At 49.2% G+C, this 27928-nt stretch overlaps 1 protein-coding gene across 1 annotated transcript; it reads right to left on the bottom strand.

Annotated features, from left to right (window-relative positions):
- Positions 1-357: 357 nt before the first annotated feature.
- SLC4A9 (solute carrier family 4 member 9) lies at positions 358-15000 on the bottom strand. The gene is made up of 22 exons (XM_054489246.2): positions 14754-15000; positions 14249-14409; positions 13855-13968; positions 13361-13416; positions 13050-13207; positions 12692-12779; positions 12156-12310; positions 11665-11781; positions 11318-11492; positions 11031-11164; positions 10597-10859; positions 9645-9703; positions 9201-9389; positions 8959-9072; positions 7642-7803; positions 7325-7503; positions 6564-6636; positions 4069-4137; positions 3608-3781; positions 2833-2988; positions 2366-2464; positions 358-596 (listed from the first exon to the last, which is right to left on the bottom strand). Exons 1-21 carry the CDS (start codon positions 14981-14983, stop codon positions 2411-2413), a joined length of 2880 nt encoding a protein of 959 aa, XP_054345221.1. The 5' UTR covers positions 14984-15000; the 3' UTR covers positions 358-596; positions 2366-2410.
- Positions 15001-27928: the final 12928 nt, after the last annotated feature.

The raw sequence follows: 27928 nt of genomic DNA, 5'->3' as shown, positions 1-27928 counted from the left end.
CCTCCTGCCTCAGCTTCCTGAGTAGCTGGGACCACAGGCATGCACCACCACACCTAGCTAATTTTTTTTTTGTTTGTGTGTGTGTGTGTGTGTGTGTGTGGAAACAAGGTTTCACTCTGTTGTTCAGGCTACTCTGGACCCACCTCAGCCTCTCAAAGTGCTAGGACTACAGGCATGTGCCACCACACCCAGCCAAAAATTATTTTTATATGTGTAAAAAACTATTTCAAACAGACGAATACTTATTCTGGAAAGACTGGCTTTTTCTTTTTGCAAGCTGAAAAGAGTTCCCTGATGGCCCTTAGATTCTGTCAAAGAGAATCTGTGAGGACAGAAAATTCAAAATGGGAAGCGCTTCGTGGCTCAGGACCTTTTAATGAGTAGAGAGTGAATGGGGCCTGATCAGTCCCTCTGGCTCACCAGCCTTTCCTAAGTGCACAGCAAACATGCTTACTTCCTGCCACTCTCCACCCTCAGGTCAGGAGGTAACTGAGGTCTTGGCAGCTGCTCTTCAGTCCTTCCCCAAGCCGACTGAGCATCTGGAAGTTAAGCCAAAGGCCAAAAATGTCCTGACTTCCTGAGTAAGCACCTGTGAACTAATAGAAGACATGGTGAGGCCAAAGCAAGTGCTCAGGGGACATACTACTGCAAAGAACAGACAAAAAGAGTGATAAGAGATAAGGAGCGCCCAGGAGACCTTGTTCAGGGCCAGCCAGTGAATTCCCCTTTCTCTCTCCAGTCTCCAGTCCCCCAAATTTCCCATTGCAAGTGTCAGAGGCTCTTAGGTGCTTTTTTTTTTTTTTTTTGAGATGGAGTTTCGCTCTTGTCGCCCGAGCTGGAGTGCAATGGTGCAATCTCGGCTCACTGCAACCTCTGCCTCCCGGGTTCAGGCAATTCTCCTCTCCAGTAGCTGGGATTACAGGTGTCTGCCACCACGCCCGGCTAATTTTTGTATTTTTAGTAGAGACAGGGTTTCACCATGTTGGCCAGGCTGATCTCAAACTCCTGACCTCAAGTAATCCACCCGCCTCGGCCTCCCAAAGTGCTGGGATTACAGGCATGAGCCGCTGTGCCCGGCCTGGCTCTTAGGCTCTTGAGCTTGGAGAAGCATGAAGATGAGGGTGTTCTATGGCCTAAAAGAGAGATTTTTGTTTTTGATTTTTTTTTGAGACAGAGTCTCGCTCCGTCGCTCAGGCTGGAGTGCAGTGGCACAATCTCGGCTCACTGCAACCTCCGAACCTCCACCTCCCAGGTTCAAGTGATTCTCCTGCCTCAGCCTCTTACAGGCATGCACCACCACACCCGGCTAATTTTATTATTTTTTAGTAGAGATGGAGTTTCACTATGTTGGCCAGGCTGGTCTCAAACTCCTGAACTCAGGTGATCCACCCACCTCTGCCTCCCAAAGTGCTGGGATTATAGGTGTGAACCACTGTACCCGGCCCCAAAAGAGAGTTCAGCTTTTTAAAGGCAACCAGTTCCAGGCTTTTGTACATGCTGTGGCCTTGCTTAGAATATTTTCCCTCCATCTTGTCCTGGCTTGCTCCTTTTAAAAAAAATTTTTTTAGAGACAGGATCTCACTATGTTGCCCAGGCTGGAGTGCACTGGCTATTCACAGTCGTGATTATTGCACACTACAGCTTGAAGTCCTGGGCTCAAAGAATCCTCTTACCTCAGCCTTCCTAGTAGCTGGCACTACAATTGTGTGCTGCTGTGCCCAGTTACCTGGCTAGCTTCTATTCATTATTTGGATTTCAAATTATGGACCATTTCCTCTTAGAAATGGAACACCCACCACCCAACCACCACCACCCCACCTTCACCAACTCTCACCACTCCACCTTACTGTTCTCCAAGAAGAGGTTAGAAGCCCTGCTCCCATGGCCCCTGTTCTTCCCTTATCAGCACTATCCCACTCTAACAGTTGTCTATTTGTCTACTCTCCCACTGGGATTTAAGTTTCCTGAGGTCAGGGACCATGACTGTCTTACTCACTACTGTATCTCTAGTACCAAGATACTGCATGATAGGTACTCAGAAAATGCTTGATATATGGATGAATAAAATGAAGGAATGGCAGAGAGGACAAGTGATACAGATTTCCTCCACAAGTCTAGAGTGTGGTGTGAGTTTGAGCTCCCTCTACTGACCAAACTTCAGAACCACAGGGAGCCAAGCCCAGGCACCCTTGCCAGTTATTCTTCGCTAGGAAGAGACCCTTCTACACCCCAGCACCCCCAATCTAGGATTCCTAAGGGACTAGAGTAAGGAGAAAACAGGACTGGCCAACACACTGGAGAGTTCCAAGGTCTGAACCCACACCTCCCATCCTCAACATCAGGAGCACTTCCCTCACACCCTCACCTCATGCTGTTTCCTGGGGTCTCCACTCCCAGACTCCTACTCCAGCTAATTCACAGAAATGTTGATTTCTGGAGCCTTTGGCTGATACATCAGCTCTGACTGTGGAAGACAGATCCCAAGATGGATTGAGAATAGATAGAAAGACAGACAGTGAAAGACAACATAGAGGAAGGGACCCACTGACTGGATATAAACCCACAGTGAGACAAAACAAAGATCAGAGTTGAGAAAGACAGCCCACTTGAGCTGAAGCCTCAGCCCTTCCCACCCACATCGAGGGCCCCTGTCCTATGAAGAAAGATTTCCTTCACCCCTTCAGTCTGCCTATGTCCATACACAGATAAGGGAAGTGACTGTTGATCAGATCTGCGGGCTTACTGGAGATATTATTTAGGGACAGCTCCTGGACAAGAACGCTCTCCCAAACCCTGACACATTCTCCTGAGAGGACCCAGCCTGGAGCTCACATCTTCACTGTCGCTTCCACTGAACGAGCGTTCTGGCTCCAGCCCCTTCCCAGGGATGCTTCTCTCCTCCTCTGGCATCAGCTCATCCAGCCAGAGGAGTTCCTGTGGTAAGAAGACCCTCTCCAGGGCCTTTCGGACCCCCACAAGGCCCAACAACTGCAGGAATAGAAACATGGCCCAGGCCTGTCAGCAACAATAGTAGGAACATTAACAATAGTAACACTTATTGAGCACTTCCTATGTGCTAGGCATTGTATATCAGTTTCACTGAATGCTAGCACATTCCCATGAGGTAGATAGAATAAATTATTCCCATTGTACAGGGAAGGAAACTGAGACCCCAAGTGACTAGTTACTTCCCAGAGGTCACACATCTGGGATATAGTAAGCAGATTGATTCTACTGCAAAACCTATGACTCTTAACTTCCTCAGTAAGAACAAGGCCAGAAGCCACCTATGTTGTCACCTCACTGAGTAATAAAAGTGTCACCATTTCCTCTACCAAGACCTCATATTTCTTCTGGGTTTTATATTCTTACCTGTGGCTGATCACTCCAAAGAGGTTGGGAAAAGAGGTAAATCAGGTATCCCAGGACTAGCTCATACATAGGTATCATTCTGCCATCTTTTTCTTTGTCTTAGGATTCCCAACCAGGGAGAGCCACAGCGAGTGAGAGGGGAGATTCTTCCTCTCGTGGAGGCCTTGGCCACCCTTCCAGGCTCAGAGTCTCCCAAGACCCCTCCAGGACACAGCCCAACCCTGCCTCAGGTTACCATGAGGGGGAAGATGATGGCTGCAGGGGTAGACTTGATTATCCAAAGCAGCCCCAGACAGGCAAGTTGGATGGCTGTGAAGAGGTGGACCCTGGTCAGAGGCACATGCCGCAAGAGTAGCAGATCTGGCTGGTGTTTTGCTGGCATCAACAACAGCTTCACCCTCTTAGTGAACTAGGGGAACAAGAGGAAGAGGAAAGCAGGGCACTCAGGTAGCCTGACAGGAGGGTGTCTCTGATAGCTATCATAGCCCAGCACTGGGAGCAGGCGGGGAGCATGGCAGCCGAGTCCCTGAGTCCAGGAGAGACAGGCAAAAGAGAGTAAGAGGGGAATTGGCAAGTGTAAGCAGGAGATGCCAGCAGAAAAGAAAAAAGGAGTAGGGTTGCTAGGTAATTTTGTTCTTTTTTGTTTGTCTTTTTATTCTTTTTTTTTCTTTTGTTAGGTGATTTTAATGGGCTCACCTGAATGCTGCTAAGCGCTGCCACCCCCATATACAGGAAGATGCCATAGAGCACAGGCATTGGAATGAACTGGTAGAAAGAAGCAGAGAGTTAGCAAAGTTTACCTCTGCCAACCTCCCAGATGCCCCAGGATGCCCAGATGCCCTAGATCCCTCTAGCGTCTAGCATCCAGTTCTGCCCAGGCCTTGCCTTTCCTTTCACACTCTTCATGCCTGATCTTATTGAATCCTCAAATCAATTAGATGAAGTAAATGTTATTATTGCCTTCATTTTACAGATTGGGAAATTGAATTTCAGAGGGACTAAGTAACTTTGTCCATTACCTGGCCTACCACTCCAGTCTTATCTATCACATTTCCCTCTGTTCTTTATGCTCCCACTATACTAACCTCCTTTCCTTCCCTCAACATGCCCAAGTTTGTTCCTGCCCCTTGCAAAGCCTTTTGCTTTGCTATTCCCTCCACCTAAAATGCTCTTCCCCCAGACTTTCTCATGACCAGTTTATTCTTATTACTCATGCCTAATCTCATGACACCCTGAAAGATCTTCACTGACTTTTTAACTTCAGGCCCCATCTAAAGTAGCCCCTGGCACTCTTAATCATCTTAATCTTCTTTTATTTTTCACAGAAGTTATCACTATCTAAAGTTATCCTATTTTCTTGTTTTAATTTTTTTTTTTTTTTTTTTTTTTTTTGAGATGGAGTTTCGCTCTTTCACCCAGACTGGAGTGAAGTGGCTTGATCTCGGCTCACTGCAACCTCCACCCCCCAGGCTCAAGCGATTCTCATACCTCAGCCTCCCAAGTAGCTGGGATTATAGGCACCTCCCACCACGCCCGGCTAACTTTTATATTTTTAGTAGAGATGGGGTTTTGCCATGTTGGCCAGGCTAGTCTCAAACTCCTGACCTCAGATGATCCACCCGCCTCAGCCTCCCAAAGTGCTGGGATTACAGGCATGAGCCACCGTACCTGGCTTCTTGTTTTAATTTTTAAAAATCTTTCTCCTCTCACCAGGTTGTAAGGTTGGAAAAATGATTTCTTTTGAGCACCATTATATCCCCAGTACCTAGAACAGTGCTTGGCATATGGGTTTTTGTTTGTTTTTTTGTTTAGGGTTTTCTGTTTTTTGGGATTGTTTTGTTTTGTTTTGTTTTTTGAGACAAGATCTCACTCTGTTGCCCAGGCTGGAGTCCAGTGTCACAAACCTGGCTCATTGCAGCCTAGCCCTCCTGGGATCAAGTGATGCTCCCACCTTAGCCTCCCAAGTAGCTGGGACTACAGGTGCACACCACCATGCCCAGCTAACTTTTGTATTTTTTGTAGAGATGGGGTTTCGCCATGTTGCACAGGCTGGTCTCAAACTCCTGAGCTCAAGCAATCCGCCCACCTCGGCCTCCCAAAGTGCTGGGATTACAGGTGTGAGCCACCACACCCAGCCTAGCATATGGTTTATGCTCTGTAAATGTCTGTAAATGAGAGTCACCCAGTTAGTAAGTGGCTGATCCGGTCCATCTGGCTCTTTCCCTACTCCACTCTCACCCAGCTTCCATGACCTTTCCCTTCCCTAACCTCTTGTCGTCCTGCCAGTGACTCTTGTCTGACATTCTCCACACCCTCCTTGACTGCTTTGCTGTCTTGGCTTGTTCAACCTTTCTGCTATTACTTGTTACTTAATTTTTGCTCATTTGTGTGTGTTGCTGGTAGGGGCTTAGTTCCATATTTCTTCTCAATATTCCACTGACCCCTACTTCTCCCAAGTGCCTAGCAGTCTTGTATATGGCAAATATTCCATATACCTCTGGTGAAGGAGAAGTGAAGGCTTTTTGCCTCAAAGTTTTTCTGGGTTTTTTTTTTTTTTTTTTTTTTTTTTTGAGACAGTCTTGCTCTTGTCATCCAGTGATCACCACCCACTGCACTCTCAAACTCCTGGGCTAAAACGATCCTTCCACCTCAGGCACACACCACCATGCCCAGCTACCTTTTTTATTTTTTGTAGAGACAGAGTCTCCTTATGTTGCCCAGGTAGGTCTCAAACTTCTGTGCTCAAGTGATCCTCCCACCTCAGCCTCCCAAAGTGCTGGGATTACAGGCATGAGCCACCGCACCTGGGCTGATCATACTCTTAGTCTCAGGTTTGTTGGGAGGCTAGAGCAAGGGTAGCACTTGGACCCTAGGGGATGGTGGTGGCACACCCGCACCTTGCTCCACTGGGTAAAAAGCCCATTGGATAACAGTTTGAGTTCTCAGACAGATCTGAAAAACTGGCTCTTTTGATTGGCTCTTGCAAGTTACTTTGCCTCTTTAACCTTCATCTGCCTCATTTGTAAGGTACATACTCCTTTCAGGGTTAACGTGAGGATTAAATGAGACCATGTATGCAGAAAATTTAACAGAGCACCTGGCACACTGTAAGTGTTCAACTAGTGTGAGTTCTTGCTGTGCTCCTATTATTACTACACTGACTCTGATCCTGGCTTGTATAACAAAGGTACCTTGAGCACAGGTGCCAGGAAGATGGAGGCTCCTGTAAGGATGAACACCACCAGGCCTGTCAGCCTCTGTTCCCTGTGGGGAGAGGGAGGAGTTAGCTGAGGTCTGGGAGAGTCCCTGGGGTATCCAGACTGGAGATTCTGGCTGAACACCCGTACAGACCCTGACAGCAAGGGAAAACTAGAGGAATACCCCAGTAGGTCACCCGGAGGGATGAGCCCTTAGCTTGATGTGAAAAATTGGTGGAGAGGAAGGGGCAGAGCACTTCAAGGTGAGAGTCCCAGACCTCTCCATCAATTCGAATCCATAGTTGCTCCTCATTTTTATTTTGATGGAAAATTAGCAATGTTTACACTGCCATAAAGACTTACATTTCACAATTTATAAAGTTGATTTCATATACTTTAGATACTCAGACTGTGCTTCCAACAGTTCCAAAATTGCTTTTATGATGGATTCCTTTGTAACTTCTACATTGAGTGAGGATTATTAGGTGGTACCTGACCCTCTTCTTCAGCCCTGGCTGCCTCTACCTTTGCATGGATGATGCTCCTCTTGAGGCCCCTCCCAGTCCCCATGGCTGAGGTAAGAGAGGGGAAGATCTGACTCACCCATCTCAGAGCCCAGAACTCCCTCATTCTGCCACTGCAATGCTTGTGGGACACCAGCTTAGAATTTAAGCTGCCCAAATAACTCTGCCATGTTCCCCTTTGCCCTACCTTGCTGCCCACCTCTTACTCCACTTCCTAAATACTGCCCTCACCTGATACCCAGGAAGTTGGGGCACTCCCCGGGGACACAGGCTCTGCTCTCTCTCCGAAGACTGTCCACGTGAGCCAGGGAGATGACAGTGGCTGAGACATACCAAGGCAGTCCAAGCGCTGATGTGAGTAGCATCAGCACAGCCACACAGAAGAGGTCCAGGTGGAAGCCAGCTCCCTTCTGCAGGTAGTGGTGGGGGCAATGAGGATGAAGCTAGCCCAGGCCCCAGCCCTCTGTCCTCTGAGGTAGGAGAGGGGGAGCGTAGACTCCCCTGGAGCTTCTGTCCCTTGGTCTTGGGCCTAACCCAGCAGGCCTTACCTGCAGTCTGTATTCCACACGGTTGAGGATGACCGCTGTGATCTGTTGGTCCATGAAGATGAGGATAGACAGCAGCAGGGCAGGCAGGGCAGCTGCCACACTCCACCACCATGGGTTGGCTCCAAAAGGTGACACCAGCCAGCCACGCCCAGGGAGTGTGGGCTGGAGGAGGACATTTCATAGACAGGTTGGAGAGGGTCTCCCAAGAGCATCTCACCTGCACATCTCAACCTTGGCATTCTTCCACAACCTGCCCCCACCCCAAGACACTAGATGCTAGTGGGCTGTGTGTGCATAGCGGGTTCAAAGCATCCCAGTGCCTTAAAAGACAGCAGATGGAAGGAGACCAGCCCTGAGGTCAGGCTGGAACCAGGGGCTCTGGACTTTGGTTCAGGGTCCCTCCCTCTCTGGAAGAGAAGGAGGTGGCACATGTGGCCTGCACACACTTCTTGATGTACAGAGCCCTGCTCCCTAGAGATCCCTCTCCCCCTATCCTGGGTGGGGCAACTCAGGCTCAGACCTGCCTTGATCTGAGGCAGGGTCAGGGCTGGGTGTGTCTGTGTCCGCTCTGATTACAAGCGTATGTGTTGGGGAGGGGGCCCCAGTTGCTGCCCCAGTTGGAGTCCTCCCTGCTCTCCTGTCTTGGGGGAATTCAGAGAGGAGGTCTCCAAATGCACAGGCAAAGTCTAGAAATCAGTGCTAAGCCTTGTCCTGCACACAGTCATGCCCTGGAAAGGGAGTTCCAGCTTTCCTGGATCAGGGTAGGCAACACGGGGTGCGAAGAAGAGAGTGAGGAGTAGTGGAGTGGGCAGGGCCACGCCAAGGGTGGGGCGATCCCGTAACAATAATAGCTAACATTTATTGAGGACTTGGTATGTGCCAGGCATGTGATAAGTGCTTTCCACTGTGATCTTCTGTAAACCTCAAAACAATCTACGGGGTAGGAACTATTGTCATTTTATTATTTCCATTTTATAGATGAAGAAATTGAGGCTTAGAAATGTGCATTAACTTGCCTAATGCATAGCTGGGAAGTGGAAGAACTGGAACACAAACCCAGGGTTGGCTGATCAGAACCCATTCTCTTAACCCATACCCTGTAGTAATAGCTACTGTGTATTCTCTGTACTCACGTGTCTGCTGCAGTACTTCATTTAATCCTCATGACAACCCTGTGAGGCCATTATTATTACTATCTCTAGCTTATTAGTGAAGAAAGAAGCTTAGAGAAGAGTGGGATTTATGCATTTTCCTTCCCCATGGTCTGCTGGCCCTGCTTTCCCCTCTGGTCCCCCAACCCTCTTCCCTGGCTCTCACCTTGAACTCTCTGGGCACCATGAGCTTTGGTGTGGCTAGGCCCAGGAAAGCATCAAGGCCACAGCCCAGCAGGATGGCCAGGACTGAGGAGAAGTCGCTGAGCCCTTTGCGCACCTGGCACACAGTGGTAACTTAGTCAGGTCCAGGCCTGCCATCCCTCTTTTTCCATACCACTTCCCATCACAGATAGGACCCAAAGCTTAGAGTCAGGCCTCTCTCACAGAAAGAAAGGTGAAACTCACCACAGAGGGGAAGAAGCGGCTGGTCTTTACACACTTGAGGGCCATAGCAAAGAAGAAAGAAGTAAGGAAGAGGAGAAGGGAGAAGAAGGCAATGTCTGGGACTGTATGACAGCCAGGGCCACGAGGGTGGCCTCCCTGCCGGGTGCACTCAGGTGGCGGCAGCAAGGATGCATTGATCAGGCCTAAGTCCTGTACACAAGAGGGTCAGGAGTGGAGTTATAGGCAATGGAGTAAATGTCCTGCTCTCCTGGACCCACTTCAAGGGAGGAAGGACCCACAGAGACACCAGGGGCCCAGGATGGGAAGCTCCCAGCTGTAGGAAATGGCTAAGCTTCACTCACCTATGAAGGTTTCCTTAACCTATGGGTAGGAAGAGCTAGGAACCACCCACTGCCTTGGTCTCCACCCTTTCCTTCCTAGAACCTCCCAGGAGCAGTCCCTCACCATGCTTACGATGTTGTCTCTATCTTTTGGCCTTGTCCTTATCCATTGAGACTCATTTCCTGGGAAGCAGAGAATAATTCAGATGTATGTTCCCTCCCCTGGGAACCTTCTCCAGCCCCATAAAATTCTTATCTGATGGGTCCAGCTGAACCAGAGTTCTTAATTGTGACTCATCTGTTGCTGACTCTATCACTACCAAGTGTGCAAGAAGGACATTGTCTCATGCCCTCATCCTCTCAAATTCTCTGCCCATCTGCATCCCTGGTACCAAGCACTGGACCTGGCCACAGTGGATGCTCAGCAAATGTTGGCTGAATAGAGGAGTATACAAATCTGTGTGTTTCCACCAGGGCTAGAACTAGTCTTGTTCATGCCTAGCACTGATAGGAGAACATATAGAGAGGCCACTTCTTCCCAGTCCTGGGGTTGCCTTCTATGTGGAGGGATATATGCAAGTGTAATACTCCAAGCGTCTCTCCACCTGACCGGCCACTCTCACCCAGAAGAGCAGTGATATATTTGATCGGTGATTTCAGGAAATGAAGCTGGGCATACCTGGCCCTGCCCCTTTCTCTCCCCTCTCTCGAGTATAAGCTGCCTGTTTGATGTATGTGTTTAGCTCTGCTCCTCTGGGGTAAGATAGTCTCAAACCAGTGCTTCCACGACTGGTGGGTAAGTCTATTCAATTTTGGCTTCATCATTAGGAAGCCCATTCACCCACAGATATAACCCATGTTCCTCTATCAGTGTTGTCAGAAAGGAAGATGATATCGGGCCTTCTGTTGTCTTATTTCTCAATTGATTCAGAACCAGAGTGGAAATAGTACTGCCAGTTATTGGGTAAGTACGCAGCATTTTGCTGAACTTAACCAGGGGGGATAGTAAGGGTGCAACCCCTCCCCTTCCCTACATCCTTCTTCACCTGACCAAGGTCCCTGTTTCCCTTACCCACCTCCTGGGCCTGGGTATTGGCAGAGGCACCCATAGGCAGAGGACCCAGGCTTCTGGATAGGATAGGTATGGGTCAAGTTCAGCATTTTGCCCACAGCATCGTAGATGAAGATGAGGCTGATGAGGGCACAGAAACCTTCCTCAGTGAAGCGGGTGAAGTAGCGCACCAGCACACTGGCCTCTGTGGCCACCAGCACCAGGCAAAAGGTAGCCACCCAGATGCCCACCCATAGGCGGAAGGGCAGGTAGTCCAGGCTGTAATCTCTGTGGGGATGAGAGACAGGAAGGCTTAGCAGGGCTGTCTGCTACCCACCAAACCCAGGTCAGGTGTCCCTCAACCCAAACAGATAGCTCCCACTCTCTCCTATTCACCCAGCCAGGGGCAGGCTGACCATGGCACTAGTGAGAGTCCGGTGATGGGGGGAGCTCTCCTACCTGCTGAAAGAGAAGAGCAGGCGCTCAAAGACCAGCACTGGCCCGGTGCTGCTCAGGATGGTGAGGGGCTGGCCTGCCATCAGGCAGAAGGCAGCTCCAGCCACTGCTGTGCCCAGGAAACTTTCCAGCACTCCCTGGAAGCCAACAGGGGCTCAGCACAGGACCCTGAAGTCCTCAGGACAGGAGCCCAAGTTTTGGGAGAGCCTCCTTAACTTACCCATAGTCCCAGGGGAAGGGATGGGCTAGGGGACACCAACGCTTGTGCCTGCCCCCTGGGCCCTACCCACCTGGGCACCATCAGTGGCATCTCCCAGCAGACCCCCAAAAGTGATGGCATTAGTGACAGTGGCCAGGTAAATGTAGAGTACGGCCGAGAAGCACTGGAGATGCAGGGCGTCCAAGAAATCGCTGGGGTACCACGGGACCTTCCTGCGCACGTCCTGGATAAGGCCCCCAAACAGCCTCCCGCCCGAGGGTTGTCAGTGATCCAGGTTTTCACACTCTACACCCGCATCCCCGCTACTTTCCCTGTGGCCGGGTGAGCCCCTCCCACAGTGAGCACACACCTCAGTTTCCCTGTGACTCCTCCCCTCCCCCAGGTCACCTACCCTTGTTTCCTCCCAGCTCGCCTCACCTGCCGGTCCGCTGCAACTCCGGGCTGGGTGCGTGTGGCCCATGGTGGTGCCTGTCCTCAGCCGAGGTCAGGCGCGGGACAGCGGGACCTCTGATTTCCCGCTGTTGCGAGGGGAGCCTGAGGAGGAGGGGAACCCCAGGTTGGCTGAGGATCTCCAACCAGTCCGCGACTCGGTCCAGAGCTCGTGGCGCCCTGCCCCCTAGCGGCTGCTCTTGTCTCTGCCGGCGAGGGAACCATGGCGACACATGGGCCTCTAGAAGGTCCAGGTCATATTGCCACCTGTGAAAGCCAGGCTCGGGCAGGGAAGGTCTTTGTTCAGGTCTCTTAGCGAGAGAGTAGTCCAGCAGAACTCAGGGTTAGGTCTGCCTGACTCCAAATCCAAAGATAGGTCCCTATCTCTTTCCTGGGACGCCACCCCTCCTTAACAATGGAATTAGACCCAGGGCCTATATATGGGCAGGAATCTGTATGGGATGATGGCTCCCAGGTACCTTTTGTGCTGAGATGGCAGACATTTGGGCGGGGGAATCCGGGCTGTTGGGTCCCACCGACCTGGGGGAAGCACTGTCACCTCCTCTAGGAATGCATCCAGGGCTGCCAGAAGGTCATGAAGGTTGCTGGCCCGACGAACTGACCACTGGAATTGCTGGGGATGGGGGCACAACGGGTGGTAAGTGCAAACCTGGTCTCTTACATGCATTTTCATAGTCTCAAAACTAGACACAAGTCACAGAGGCAGACAAGTCATTCACACATTCCTTTATGCATGCATTAATTCATTCATTCAGTGGGTATCTATTGAGTGCCTATAGTGTGCCAGCACTCATCCAGTAATGGGGCTGCACTAGGAGACGAGGAAACTTCAGTCTCAATGCTCACTGTGCCTCATTGCTGTATTTAGGGACATATACAGAGTCCACACACCCACACTCACATGAGCCCATGCATGTATGCATGTGTATACACACACAGGCATGCACGCGTGCGCACACGTGCACGCACACACACACACCCCTGCTCAGCTCACCGGGTCACTGAGGAGGACAGCTGCTGCCCGTCCCATCTCATGGTAGCCCTTTCCCAGCATACGGGGCCCCAGGAGAAGGCAGAAAAACCTGAGGAAAGAACCAGGCCCTAGAGATTCACAGGCTGCTTTCCCACAGGGCAGCCCTGGCCTCTGATGCTCAGCTCTGACCTATCAGCTCCCATAAACACACTCATTTGCACACCTACCATGCAGCCCTGACCACTACTCTCTCCCCAGACCCCTGAGCACCATCCTCCCCACAGCCTCAGAGAATCGGACTGAGACCCTCCTTCCCCTCCTCAGTAAAGACCCTTCTAGGCTCTGGGATCCCTGACTCCCACTCACTCAGTAGCCTCACCTGCTTGGGAGGGACACCTCAGTAAGGGACCCCAGCACCACAGGGTCCCGCAGTCGAACAAAGGCTCCCAGTGGCTGTACCAGGAAGCCCAGCTCCCCTGCCAGCACAGTCCCTGCCTCAGCTCCTGGAGGCAGCTTCTGCCTCAGGGGGTTCTGACACTGGATGGGGGTTCAAGGAGACACAGAGTATGAAAGGTTATTTGGGGAGGATAAGATCTCAAATGATGAGAAATCCAGTGGAGAGTAGACTTTTGTTAATTCCTAACCCCTCTCCCAGCCACTGGAAAGGGACCCCAAGGAAGGGCCACAAACCTGTTGCCTCAGTGGGGCTTCCTCATTGTCAGAAGCCTTTCTTGGATGAGTAGAGCCTACAAAACAGGATTATGCAGTGATTAAGACCACAGGCTTTGGGGGTGGATCCACCAGGATTCCCTAATCACTTTCGCCACTGACAAGCTGTAAGAATTAGAGTATACCCTTCTCCACTCTGAGCCTCAGTTTTCTCACCCCTAAAATAGGGATAATTGTGGTACTATTTACAGGGTGGTTGTGAAGCTCAAATGAGATACTGCGTGTAAAGCTCTTGGCATAGTGCCCACCAAGTACATCTCTTCACAGAGCTCTCTTACGATTCTAGCCCCCTGAATCTTCTCCCCACAACATCACCACCAGTTTCCTCTTGCTCATGAGTCCTGGGTTGAAGCCTGAACTAAGCCTGGGCTACTTCTAGCCCTGGAAGGTGCAGGGGAGATCTGAGACCCTGCCACACCAGAGTCTTGGTCCTGGGCCCAGGGAGGGGCTCTCACCCCAGCAGGGCCTGGTGCCTGTGGTCTGGTTGTAATGCTGGGGTCTCTGCAGCAGCAAGGCCTGCAACTGCCCTCTCAGCTCTGGGCTCAGCGACTCCACCCTGGTCACCTGCTCTGGAGAACGGATTGGGGGTCATCTCCTTCCTGAGAGTTTCCTGCCCCACGCTCTTCCCCTTCTCCCTCTGCCCAGACCCCTTTCCCTTCTGGGAGTCTCAGAATGCCAGGGCCAATGAACTTGCTCCTCCACCCTGCTTTTCCATGTCCCCCTGTGACAAGGGTAGACAATCCTAGGAGGGGTAGGGATGGGCTCTGGAAGATTCCAAGACTTTGGAGGGGAAATCCTGGGGAAAAGGCATGGCTACCCAGGCCCTTCCTGCAAAGGCTCCCAGCCTACCCACGAGCTCCAGGAGGCTCTGAGCTGGGCAGTCTAGCAGTACAAGGCCCTCGGCCAGCAGGCTGCGGAGCTTCTGGAGGCTGGGCAGTGCCAGGGTGGGCACGTGGGGGGCACTCCACCGGCCTGCAGTCACCTCCAACTTCTCCTCAAACAGTACCCACCTGTGATGAAGGTGGGTAGACAGTGTTATTGGGGGCATTTCTCCCATGTCCAGGAGCAGAGATGCAGAGGAGCTAGGGAAGGCAAGGCAATGACGGCATCCTGGGCCCAGTGGTGTGAAGTGTCCCCCCCACCCTGGCAGTCACCCCTCATCCTGGGTCTTGGGGATCTCAAAACTAGACTGCAGAAGAGGCTGGGCATCATGGAAGGCAAGACCCTGAAATAAGGGAACACAGCTGGGAAAATCTAATTTTGGGCAGCCCCACAAGAAGCGTTGGGGGGCATACAGGAGGCTCCAGCTGGGGAAGGGGAAGGATCCCACAGAACTGGCCTGCATCCAACTTACCTGCCTGTCTCTCTCCACTCCAGTGCCTGGGGCCAGCCCAGCAGCTCATTCAGCTGAATGAAGAGCAGAGGGTCTTTGGGTACTCCCAGTTCCTTGCTCTCTGTGTCTGAGGGGCCATCAGGGCTGGGGCCGGTGCCAGGGTCAGGGTTGCTGTCCAGCTCCCCTGAAGGAATATTTCTAGGAGCACTGGAGGCTTCAAACCCCTCCTGGCCTGGCAGCTTCATTTCCATGAGGCTTGCACAGAATCTCAGAAACAGTACAGACCTAGGTTCTGAAGCCAGGGGCCCTCTGGCTGGTTGCATTTATAATGCATCCCCCACTGCAGCACAGCACAAACAGAACAAGGCCTGCTGACTCCAGACCCTACCGGTTACCTACTCCCCTACTTGCTTACTCCACCCCCTGCTGGCATAAGATTATTTGTAAGACTAGGCTGGCCTTTCTCAGGCTCTCCAGAAATGCCCAACCTGGGGCCAAAATGTGTATGTGCATTTCCTGTGGTATCAGGTCTGATCCCACTGTGTTTTTTGTAAAGAAACAGGAGTAAATGATTGGCTTGGGTCTGAGGATTTGGTAACCCCAGATTTTGCTGCTCCCCTCACTTGTATCAAATATAAATACCAAACACCCAGGACTGTTTTGGGTGTCACCAACACACCCCTGGGGCCACAGACACACCGATTTGGACAAACAGGGACCTAATAAATAATTGAGTCCATGGAAGCCAGACAGGGTATGGGAGATAGCAGGCAGAGGACCTGCCCATTAAATGGGATAATGATGGAAGACCTAGTGCCTGAGTCTTAAATTCTTTTCTTTTCTTTTCTTTTTGAGACAGGGTCTCACTCTCTCACCCAGTCTGGAGTGTAGTGGCACAATTACAGCTCACTGCACCTTTGACCTCCTAGGCACAAGTGATCCTCCCACCTCAGCCTCCAAGGTAGTTGGGACTACAGGTGCACGCCACCATGCCCAGCTAATAAGTCTTTTATTTTATTTTATTTTATTTATTTTATTTTATTTTTGAGACGGAGTCTCGCTCTGTCGCCCAGGCTGGAGTGTAGTGGTGTGATCTCAGCTCACTGCAACCTTCACCTCTTGGGTTCAAGTGATTCTCCCGCCTCAGCCTCCCAGGTAGCTGGGATTACAGACATTTGCCACCACGCCTGGCTGATTTTTATATTTTTAGTAGAGACAGGGTTTCACCATGTTGGCCAGGCTGGTCTCAAAAACTCCTGACCTCGGGTGATCCACCCGCCTCAGCCTCCCAAAGTGCTAGGATTACAAGCGTAAGCCACTGTGCCCGGCTGCCCGGCTAATGAGTCTTAAATTCTTTTGTCCAACAACACCTAGGAATTCCCCAATTTAGCTGTGTCCCTGGGATTTGCCCTTGTAACTCAGCCTTCCAGTAAGGATGGAGGAGCCCACTAGGGGGTGTAAGTGAAGGAGTTCATGGAGCTAAATGAGCAAAGGAAAATGTGGTCCATTATTAGCAAATCCTGTTGACTCTATCTTCAAAATATACCCATAATCCAACCACATCTCCCCACCTCCAGCGCTGCTACCCTGATTCAAACAACCATCATCTCTCACCTGAATTATTTCAGTAGCTTCCTGGTCTCTTATAATAACCCCCCTGCTTCCACTCTTCCTCCCTTGCCCAAAGTCCATCCTCCACACCATACATGTCCTTCCAAAAGGCAGTTGAGCCACATTACTCTTCGGTTCAATACTCACCCAACACATTCCCATTACTCCTAGAAGAAGAAGAAGAAAAAATCAAGCTCCTTGTCGTGGCCTGCAAGATTCACACCCTGGCCCCAGCCCATCTCTCTGACAGCATCTCACACCAGCCTCCCGTCGCTCACTCCTTTCTAACCACGCTGGCCTTCGCCTGTTCTGCAAAACCTGTTCCTGCCTGAGGATCTTTGCAGGATCTATTTTCTCTGTAAGGAAAGCCTTTCCCCCATATCCTTACATGACAATCTGTGACCTAGGTCTCATCTCAGACGTTAGCTACTCACGGAAATCTTCCTTTTCCATCCTATCCTAAGTTTCTTTTTTTTTTTTTTTGAGACGGAGTCTCGCTCTGTTGCCCAGGCTGGAGTGCAGCGGCATGATCTCGGCTTACTGCAAGCTCCGCCTCCCATGTTCACGCCATTCTCCTGCCTCAGCCTCCGGAGTAGCTGGGACTACAGGCGCCCGCCACCACGCCCGGCTAATTTCTTTTTTTGTATTTTTGGTAGAGACGGAGTTTCACCGTGTTAGCCAGTGTGGACTCGATCTCCTGACCTCGTGATCCGCCCGCCTCGGCCTCCCAAAGTGCAGGGATTACAGGCGTGAGCACCGCGCTCGGCCCATCCTACCCTAAGTTTCTCTCTTGGGTCACTCTCCATCACATTGCTCTGTTTTATTTTCTTCCTAGCAGTTACCACTACTAGTAACTGCCTCATTTATGTATTTGTTTATCATTTATTGCCTGACTGTCCACGCACGCACACGCTGAAATGCACAGTCCCTGGAGCAGGTATCTGTCTTGGCCGCGGCGCCTAGAGCGGCGCCTGGCACGTAGTGGCTCTCAATAAATATTTGTTCAATGAGAGCATACAAAGGACCGGGCTGAGAAAAGAGCCGCGCGTCTCCTGGAGGCCACACGAGGGCACTGCTCCCCACAGACCGGATTGCTAGGGCCGCTCCCTTAAGCCCAGTGGCTGCGGACCTGCCTGGGAGCAGAGATGGAGATGCCCAGGTGGCAGGGAGAGATCCTAAATCCTCAGCCTTGTCCTGGCCCACCGCGGAATGGCCCGGAGAGATGGGGGGTTGGGGAAGAACAACAGGATGGGGAAGGGAGGGCCAATCAGGCTCATCTGAATGTAGGTCAGCCACATCCCACATATTGAATACCAATAATCCATCCCCTGAGAAAGGGCACCCAGGCCGGCCCTCCCTCCAGCCACGCGTCTGGTCCAAGGAGGTGCCAGGGCAGGAATTAGAAGAGCATGTCACTATATTTCCAGTTGGAGAGGGGTGCTGAGTCTGAGTGAGGAGGTGGTTTCAGTGCCAGGAGGAATAGAAACTGGCCTAGGGCCTGAATGGGCCTTGAACCCCTGTGACCACTCCCTTCAAGAATGTGCCCCAACCTTAAGGACAAGTGATTCAAAGGAGCCTGAGGGGGATGGGAGCAAGGATTTGGCGTGAGTACCTCCCCCACATGCACATACACACATGTTCCCTTCCCACCCAACTCCTGCCAAATTTCAGAGTGTCTATCCTTGCTGTTTCTGTGGCCCCAACTACCCTGGCTCACGGTGCTGCCTGGAGTAGTGGGCCACCATGCCTCCACCCTCCCCAGGTCTCACTTCCACCTCTGGGCCTGAGTGCCCTGGGCTGGGTAGGCTGGTGAGGGTTGGCCTGTGGGCACCAGTGGTCTCCCAGACAGGGCCCAGGGAAGGTGTGCTGTGTGGGTGAGCAGCCCTGTGTGTGGGTGCTGGAAAAACCCTGACCTGGGAGTTCAAAGACTGGGTTCTCATCCTGGCTTAGTCACAGACTTATTGGATGCCTTTGAGTAAGACCCTTCCCTTCTCCAAGGCTCCATTTTCTTCCGTGTAAGTGGAGACAGTTGGGGTAGATTATTTCCAAGGTTCAAATCATACTTTCATGCAGTACACTGGACCTTAAGGGAGAGGAAGTGGCCTCAGGAATAGGATGCTTGGCTTGCTCACTTTCGGCAAGTGGAGAAGAGGTTTATCTTTGATGAATCTAAATTTTCTTTCTTTCTTCCTTTCTTTTTTGACACAGGGTCTTACTCTGCCATCCAGGCTGGAGTGCAGTAGCAATCATAGCTCACTGCAACCTCAAACTCCTGGGCTCAAGTGACCCTCCTGCCTCAGCCTCCTAAGTAGCTGGGACTACAGGCACGTGCCACCAAGTCTGGCTAACTTTTAAATATTTTGTAGAGAGGGGCTCATACGTTGCCCAGGCTGGTCTCGAACTCCTGGGTGCAAGCAATGGCTTCCCACAGTGCTAGGATTATAGGCATGAGCCTCCACACCCAGCCCCTTACAAGGTTTTTAACACTTTAAAAAAACAAAACAAAAAAATCTTATTGGCTTGGCACGGTGGCTCACACCTGTAATCCCAGCACTTCGGGAGGCTGATGCAGGTGGATCACTTGAGCTCAGGAGGTCGAGACCACCCTGAGCAACATGGCGAAACCCCATCTCTACCAAAAATACAGAAAACTAGCAGGGCATGGTGGCACACGCGTGTGCTGCTAGCTACTCAGGAGGTTGTGGTGGGAGAATCGCTTGAGCCCGAGAGAGATTGTGGCTGCAGTGAGCCCAGATTGTGCCACTGTACTCCAGCCTGGGCAACAGAGTGAGACCCTGTCTCAAAACAAAACAAAACAAAAACAAACTTATTGTTTAACTCATTAAAAAATAAATATATAAATAAATATAAATTAAAATATTTATTAATGTGAGTCTAATTATAGATTCACAAGAAATTGCAAATCTCCAGCTTTCATCCAGCTTCGTCTGGTGGTACCTTCTTTCATGACAGTAGTACAATATCAAAACCAGAAAAATGACATAGGTACTATATTGTTAAATAGACTACAGGCCTTAATCAGATTTCACCAATTTCTATATGCACTCATTTGTGTATGTGTGTAGTTTTATGCAATTTTATCACATTTATAGGTTTACTTACAACGAGCTGGGCAAATTGTGCAATTTCCTTAAGCCCAATTTATAAAACTAGGGTGTAAATACTAACTTCCTCAGAGGAGTGTTGTGAGAATTAGAGATAATGTATATAAAGTGCGTAGAGGCTGGGCACGGTGGTTCACGCCTGTAATCCTAGCACTTTGGGAGGCCGAAGTGGCGGATCACCTGAGGTCAGGAGTTTGAGACCAGCCTAGCCAACATAGTGAAACCCCGTCTCTACTAAAAATACAAAAATTAGCTGGGCATAGTGGCACATGCCTGTAGTCTCACCTAGGCAGGAGAATCACTTGAACCCGAGAGGTGGAGGTTGCAGTGAGCCGAGATCATGTCACTGCACTCCAGCCTAGGCAACAAGAGTGAGACTCAAAAACAAAACAAACAAACAAAAAAAGGTGCTTAGAGCAATGCCTAAAATATAGTAAGCACTCAATGCATTTAAGCTTTTTTTTTTTTTTTTTTTTTTTTGGAGACTGGATCTTGCTTTGTTGCCCAGCAGGCTAGGGTACAGTGGTGCAAACATAGCGCACTGCAGTCTCTAACACTTGGGCTCAAGAGCTCTTTCCACCTCAGCCTCCCAAAGTGCTAGGATTACAAGTGTGAGCCACCACACCCAGTGGCTTTCTTAAGAAAAAGCATGTTTTGAAAAGTGAGTTAAATACACAAATATTTCATGTTTGTTACAGAAGAAAAAAACAGAAAATGCCCATAGGAGAAAAATGCTTACAATACATAAATTTTTTCATCATACCCTTACCCAAAAATAATCCACTGTTAATAATTTTACTCACACCCAAAATTTGAAGTATACTTCATTATCCCCATTTTACTAGTAAGAACACTGAGCCTCAGAAACATTAAGCAGTTTGCCATGGTCTCTGAGCCTGTGAGCCAGGAGCCGGGGTTTAATGCATGCTCTTGCCTGGAGGAGCTCACCGCTGGGGGAAGCAGACAGGCACATGAGAATTACCAGTCCAAGGTAGACTGGGATACCCAGGTGCTGCCAGGTACTGAGCACTTGCTGTGTTCTAGGTGCTGCCTTGGCACTGCACAGATTATCTCAGTGAGATAATCCTAATAGTGAAGCCCTCTGAGGTAGGTATCATTCCTACTTCTGAACGAGGAAACTGGGGCTCAGAGAGGTACCCTGCCCAAAGCAGAGCTAGGAGCGAGTACACCCAGGTTTCAAAACGGGGTCAGTCTGAGGCCTCAGCCTGAGCTTCAGAGCCTCTGCTCTGAGGGATGCAGACAGCGTGCTAGGGGACTGTGTGTTGTGTGGAAGGAGTCTCTCCACTTGTAGCTTTGGACTTCTGTGACCCCAGAGCTAGGGGGCCCTTCCCTGACCCACTCTTAACCCAGGCCACCAAGATCCAACCAAGACTTGGAGTGGGCTCTGATAGCTGGAATCTGCTTCGACTCCTCACAGTGCCACACTCGTTCACAAAGGTGAAGACCGTTGAGGAGAAAGAGGATGAGGTGTCAGAGACATCGAGTCTGCAGGATGAGACCACCTGAGCCCACCATCAACTGCTCTGACTCAGGCTTTCCAGGCCCCTCCAACCTAGACTTCCAGACTCAGAAAGTACCAGGAAGGAGACTGCAGGTGCATGATATTTGAGTTTCACATTCGTTATTTATGCTCCCCCTACTTCCAGAAAAGATTTAAAGGCGGCTTACAATAAAAGACATAGATAACAAGTAAATATTTAAAGAACGGGCTGAGTGAGGTGGCTCATGCCTATAATTCTAGCACTTTGTGGGACCGAGGCAGGAGAATCACTTGTGGCCAGGAGTTTGAGACCAGCCTGGGCAACATAGCCGGACCCCGCCTCTACCGAAAAAAAATTTTTTTTTTTTTTTAATTAGGCATGGTGGCATGTGCCTGTAGTCCCAGCTACTCAGGAGTCTGAGGCAAGAGAGTTGCTTGAGCCCAGGAGTTCAAGGCTGCAATGAGCTGTCATCACACCACTGTACTCCAGCCTAGGCAATGGAGTGAAACCCCAACTCTGAAATAAAATGAAAATAAAGAATGACTAGAGAGCCCCATAATTAAATCAAATTGGAAGGGAAAGAAATTGTCTGATGGGGCGTGGTGGCTCACACCTGTAATCCCAGCACTTTGGGAGGCCGAGGAAGGAGGATCACTTGAGTTCAGGAATTGGAGACCAGCCCAGACAACATAGTGATATGTCATCTCTACTAAAAATAAAAAAAAATTAACTGGGCATGGTGCACCTGTAGCCCCAGCTACTTGGGAAGCTGAGGTGGGACGATCACTTGAGGCTGGGAGGTCAAGGCTGCAGTAGGCTGTGGTCACACCACTGCACCCCAGCCTGGGTGACAGAGCAAGATCCTGTCTAAAAAATAAATTATCCTCAAAATGCTGGGCTAAGGATAACGACTGCAACTGAGTCTCAAAACTTAACTGTGAGCTTCCTGGCAGTTGAGGCAAAAAAAGAACATATGAGTTCCACACCTGTTATTATCTAATAATAAAAGGAAGTACCCATACCAGATAGCCATGACAGTCAAGACTACATTACCAGAGGAATTTATTACATGGGACCTTATATGGAATAGTATCTGGAAGAGCACTTTTACAAAGGATATATAGAAAGCTTTTTTTTGTTGTTTGTTCTTTTAGACACAGTCTTGCTCTGTAGCCCAGGCTGGAAGTACAGTGACAGGATCATGGCTCACAGCAGCCTCAACTTCCACCTCCTGAGCTTAAGCAATCCTCCTACCTCAGCGTAGTTGGGACTACAGGTGCATGCCACCATGCCCAGCTAATTTTTGTCTTTTTTGTAGAGGGAGGGTCCCACTATGTTGCCTAGGCTGGTCTTGAACTCCTGGGTTCAAGTGATCCTCCCACCTCGGCCTCCCAAAGTATTGAGATTATAGACATGAGCCAGCACACCCAGCCATAGAAAGGCTTTTCATGTGAGTATCTCTTGTGTTGGTGGTTCTCAATCCTTTCAGAATCAATATTTCTTTTTTTTATGACAAATAATGTTAACACCCCTTTACTATCCTGAAATGAAGTTTAAAGATAATATCCTATCTTTAGAGTACATTTACTCTAAAGAAATTAATACTGGCTGGGTGTGGTGGCTCACACCTTTAATCCCAACAATTTGGGAGGCCAAGGCGGAAGGATTGCTTGAGCCCAGAAGTTTCAGACCAGCCTAGGCAAAATAGTGAGACCCCATCTCTACAAAAAATTAAAAATTAGCTGAGTGTGGTGGTGCATGCCTGTAGTCCTAGCTACTTAGGAGGCTGAGGCAGGAGGATCGCTTGAACCCAGGAGGTTGAGGCTGCAGTGAGCCACGATGGTGCTACTGCATCCCAGCCTGGGCAACAGAGCAAGACCCTCTCTCTACAAAATAATAAAAAAAACTCGTAATTAATATAAAAGATAAAATGATTTTTAAAATAACATTATTTCAATTGGCAAATGCCTGCTCACAACTACTCAGAAATCTCAATGAAGTAGCCCATTGATTACAATCACACAGATTTACCTTGAATGTCACAGCTATAAATACTGCCTGATAACAGGTGCGTTGTATTGGTAGCTCAGATATCACCAAAATGAACAACTCACACTAATTTCATTCCTGGAAGTCATTGCAAAAACTCTTGTTATATTTTTGTGTAAATTAGAGATGATTCTAGGCTCAAGTTATTACAACCAAGCTTTTTACTGATATGTGTCTGGTAGGACACTCAAAAGCAGTCAGGTAATTTCCTGACCCCTTTTTCTCCCAAATGCCTGAGGACTCCCCAGTCAGTGACAACTAAATTCCTGAAATGTCCCCTAGGGGGCAGTATCTCTTTCTTTGCGAACCATTGTCTTAGACCAACCCTTAGTTACAAAAAACGAGCAAATGGATAATGTGAAATTGTTAAATTGCAGACCTGCAACTGCATTTCTAAGAGTAACCGAACTTGTACATTCCTGGTACAGAACGTGATGTGACCACATTCCAAGGTTAAGCACCGGAAAAGTTAACAGGAGCTCTGACGTATTTATATAGGGCTTTTCATTTTGCCAAGCAGTTCAGAGATGCTATCTCCTTCAGTTGTCACAAGAACCTCCTAAGTAGATTGTTATTCTCCCCACTTATAGACGAAGAAGCTGAGACACAGAGAGAAAGGTTATCACACCCTGTAAATCAGGCACTGTCAATTGTTATAGAATTGTCTCCCCAAATCTTTTTTTTTTTTTTTTTTTGAGACAGAGTCTCGCTTTGTTGCCCAGTCTAGAGTGCAGTGGTGCCATCACAGCTCACCGCAACCTGCACCTCCCAGGTTCAAGTGATTCTCCTGCCTCAGCCTCCTGAATAGCTAGGATAACAGGCGCCTGCCACCACGCTCGGCTAATTTTTGTACTAATAAATAGAGACAGGGTTTTGCCATGTTGGCCAGGCTGGTCTCGAACTCCTGATCTCAGGTGATCTGCCCACCTCAGCCTCCCAAAGGGCTGGGATTACAGGCGTGAGCCACCGTGCCCAGCCTCCTCAAGTCTTTTGACAGCAACATGACAGCAAATAATTCATGATGGACATACTGGCCGGTGCCTGAATGCAGGGTAATTGTTTCAAGTTCTCATTTTTCACTAGAGGAATCTGAGGCTTGAAGAGAGAGATGGGTGTGTAATGAAGGAGTAATCACTTCCTCTCTGTGCTGGCCAACACAGAGGGGATGGCTTAGGGGCAAAGCCCTTGGTCTGGAGATGTTAATCATTCAAAGTCACAAAAATGGGCCCAGAAATAGAGAATGATGGTTTGGGATCCGGCACATTATAAATATGCCTTCCTCAACATCTTCTGGAGATGACAGGGATTCCTGAAACCCCCTCACCTCCAAAAGCCTCTCCCTATCTCATCCATTCCTATCCTTCATCCTATTCAAATAGATCCTAGCCCCAAACAATCAGACAGCAGAGCCTGTTCATCCCTGAATATGCATGAAGCACGCTACTTCCAGGTGCCCAGCCAGCATAAGAAGGTACACGGGGACTCCAAAGGACAGGCCTGAATTCTAATCTAATCCAGCTGTATGCCCAAACTGTTTGATTAACTGTCTCAGATGGGGTGAGAGAAGCCAGCCTGGGCCAAGGAGCAATGACCCCTCATCCTGACTCCAAGTTTGGGTAACTCTGGGCTCATGGTCAGACCTACCCTCAATGGAGGTGCCCTTCTTTACCCCTCTCCTCAACGCAGCAGAGCTCAAGGGCTGTGCAGGACTCACTTCTGGTCAGAAGGGAATGAGAAGGCAGCTGAATCCTCTCCCCCAGGGGGCACAGCTTCCCTCTGACCTCTGAGCCTGAGCTGCTTTTTTGGGTTGAGGTTTCCAAAACTCTGGGTGGCCTTGCAGATCTAGCATCTCTTTGATAAGCATGGCCATCTCTCAGAAAGGAACACTTCATCTCTGAGGATGGCTAGCTCATGATAAACCAATATTTTATTCAAATTCCCACTTAAAAAGAAAAAGGAAAGAAAGCAAGAAAAAAATTTGGTCATAATAACCGCTGTCATTGAGTAAGTACCTACTATGTGCCAGGCATCATATTCCGCTTTATACACATGATCTGACTGAATCATCACAAAAGCCCTATAATAATAACTACTATTATTGTCCCCACTTTTCAGATGAGCAAACTGTAGGTAAGAGAAATTGAATAACATGTTCAAAGTTAGAAAAAAAAAACCCAACAAAAAACCCCCAAGTATCTGACTCCCAAGACTGTATCCATTTCATTAGCTGCCCTGCTGTGCTTACCTAATCATTCTTCCAGTCTAGTGAGCCAGAGTTTCTTATCATTATCCCTCAGGACAGATGAAGGACTGAAACGCAGTAAAACTGACAATGTTACCCTCCACAGAAGCATAGAGATGGCAGCTGTCATCTCATCCATTTGAGTGTTGAGCTTAGGAGAGCACAAGCCCAAGTGAACGAGGGGGTTTCAAATTGAGGCTGAGACACTCACTAGCTGGGTGTCCTTGGGATGTTACCTTTTAAAGCTTCAATCCTTTAAAATGCAGATGATGATAACAGTGTCTAGTTTGGGGCATGTTGTGAGGATCAAGCAAGATAGTGCATGTGCAGTGTTAATTACAGAGAATTGTCACCACTAGCACCACTTTCTTCCAGGTCCTCCCCACTGGTGAGCAAGTGCTCTCTCCAAATCAAGAACTCTGGCCTAGCAGTGAGTCAGCAGCACTCAGAGTCCCATGGAGCCTGCCTTTCCAGAGGCCCGGGAAACTCGCATGGGCTGGGAAGCAGGATGCCAGGGTTTCTGCTCTGCACTTGCCCCCTTCTGACTCACTGGTGGCCCAGGGATAATCAATCTCCAAGCCTCAGTTTGCTCATGGTCAATAGACAGTCAATAAAAGCAGGCTTGCCTGTCTGAACTCTACTTCCTTAGGACTATGTTCCTGGCATTTGACAACCTGACATCCAGAGAGCAGATGGGGGAGACCTGAGCAGGAAGAGGGGACGATATGGAGGAATCCTGCATGACAGTGCTGTCTCATTGACATCTCATATGATTCTCACAATAATGGGACATAAAATCCACTGTCTACCTTGGCTTATAACGTCCTCTTTTATCTGTTGCTAGCCTTTGTCCAATATCATCCCATATCTCTCCTTTTTTGGCCGTCTTGCTTTTCCTTAAATGCTCCCAGCTTTTTTCCACTTCAGAGTCTTTGCACTATTTGCACATCTTGGAATGCTTTTGCCATAGATGATCCAAAGTCTGATTTCTTCTTCTCATTCAGGCCTCAGCTTACATGTCACCTGCTCAGAGAAGGCTTTGCTAATCAGTCTGAAGTGTCATCCTGGGCACTGGAACATATTATCCTACAGCACATCATTGTATTTTAACTTTCATCTTAGCAGTTATCACTATAGGATATGTTTTTCCTTGTTTATTTCCTTAATGTGCTGCCTGTCTACTATAGAATATAAGCTCTGTGAAAGCAGGTCCTGGGCTGTCTTATTTATTTCTATGTCCCCAGTGCCCCCCAAAAATGTTCAGTTAATGTTTATGATATAATTGAGTTAATGAGGTTGCCTCAGCATGAATTGTGATTCCTTTTCTTTGCTCAGAGACATCCAAGATTCTGAGAGGGGAAGTGACTGTCCCAAATCCAATTCAAGCTTTTTATCTTCTTTTTTCAGGCCCTTCCTGTAAAACCTGGCTGACACACAAACCTAGCTGGGGTGAGGCTCTAGGTGTGATGAAAGTTTGGAGTTGCCCCATGAATGGGACTGAGGCTGATGTGGGGGTGAGAAGGCGGAAGGACAGAGCATGTGAAGGGAGAAAGGCAGGCTGGGGCAAGAGAGCAGGGTGTGACTCTGGCGAGGGTGGGGGAAAGGGGGTGATTTGACCATGTGTCAGGAAGTGTTTCTCTCCACCCTCCCCTGGGGAGAGCCTTGACCCCAAGGTGGCTTTGTTTTGGGGAAGCAGGTGGCCAGGCGGCTGCTGAGGGAGGGCAAAGGCATGGCTTGGGCGGTGACCATGCACTGAGGTCCTAGGCCCGATACTGATCACCCAAAAGGATAATCTAACAGTGGCTCTTAGCCAAATAGGTGACAGGTGAGCTTCTGTCTGAAACCAGCCCAACTATACCATAAAGCCTCAGATATGGCCTAGGGGAAGGCAAGCGATCTAGGGAAGGGAGAGAAAAGAGGCCTCTAAGGAAATAGAGTGGTCAAGTGCTTAGTGATTATTATTAACAGCAACAATAATAATGGGTCACATTTATTGAGCGCTTATAGTGTGCCTGGCACTATACTAACTACTTTTATGTGTTCCCGCATTCATTTCTCAAAACGCTCCCTACAAAGTAGTCGTTAGTATTATTGTTATTATTTTTTCCATTTGAGAGATGTCAAAACTGAGGCTCAGTGAAATTCAGTTTCTTGTCCAAGGTCACACAGTAAGTAGCAAAGGCAGGATTCAAACTCAGGTCTGTAGTGATTCCAGTGCACTATGGAAACCTAGGCCTGGGTTACTGGAGCAAGTTAAGAGGGCAGGGCCAGACTGACCCCCTGCAAAGGTGGGGATAGGGAGGGACAGTGGGATAGACTGCGTATAAATAGCAGGCCTGTTTTTATCCCTACACACAGGCAGAATCAGGCAAGTGCTCTATCTGGCACAATTTCAGGGCTCTGAAAGCCAACCTAGCCCTGTGTCAAACAACTCTCTCCCCAGCACGTCCCTGGAAACTGAAATACCTACTGAGGCACTCATTTCTTTGGGTCAGGACAGTGACTCCAGAAGACCCCTGTAAAAGCACATGGGTTGGAAGAGAAACACCTAGTACCTGTGAAACAGCAATCTAGGTTAGCCAGCTGGGTCCTATGGGAGGGTGGCTCATTTTTTATGTTGAGGAAAAAGGTGGCAGTCAAAGGCAAGGAAAAGAATAAGGCTTGTTT

The sequence above is a fragment of the Pongo pygmaeus genome, chromosome 4 (assembly GCF_028885625.2).
Source record: "Pongo pygmaeus isolate AG05252 chromosome 4, NHGRI_mPonPyg2-v2.0_pri, whole genome shotgun sequence".
NCBI classification, from domain to species: Eukaryota; Metazoa; Chordata; class Mammalia; order Primates; family Hominidae; genus Pongo; species Pongo pygmaeus.
This window is presented reverse-complemented; position numbering and strand designations above follow the sequence as displayed.

Bases quoted from the DNA above. Each gene is read 5' to 3' on its own strand.
- SLC4A9 (XM_054489246.2), bottom strand. From the start codon at position 14,983: ATGGAAATGAAGCTGCCAGGCCAGGAGGGGTTTGAAGCCTCCAGTGCT. The intron at 14,410-14,753 runs GTAAGTTGGATG...CCTTCATCACAG, and splicing joins GAGTGGAGAGAGACAGGCAG to GTGGGTACTGTTTGAGGAGA. The intron at 10,860-11,030 runs GTAGGAGAGCTC...TCATCCCCACAG, and splicing joins CTGCTCTTCTCTTTCAGCAG to AGATTACAGCCTGGACTACC.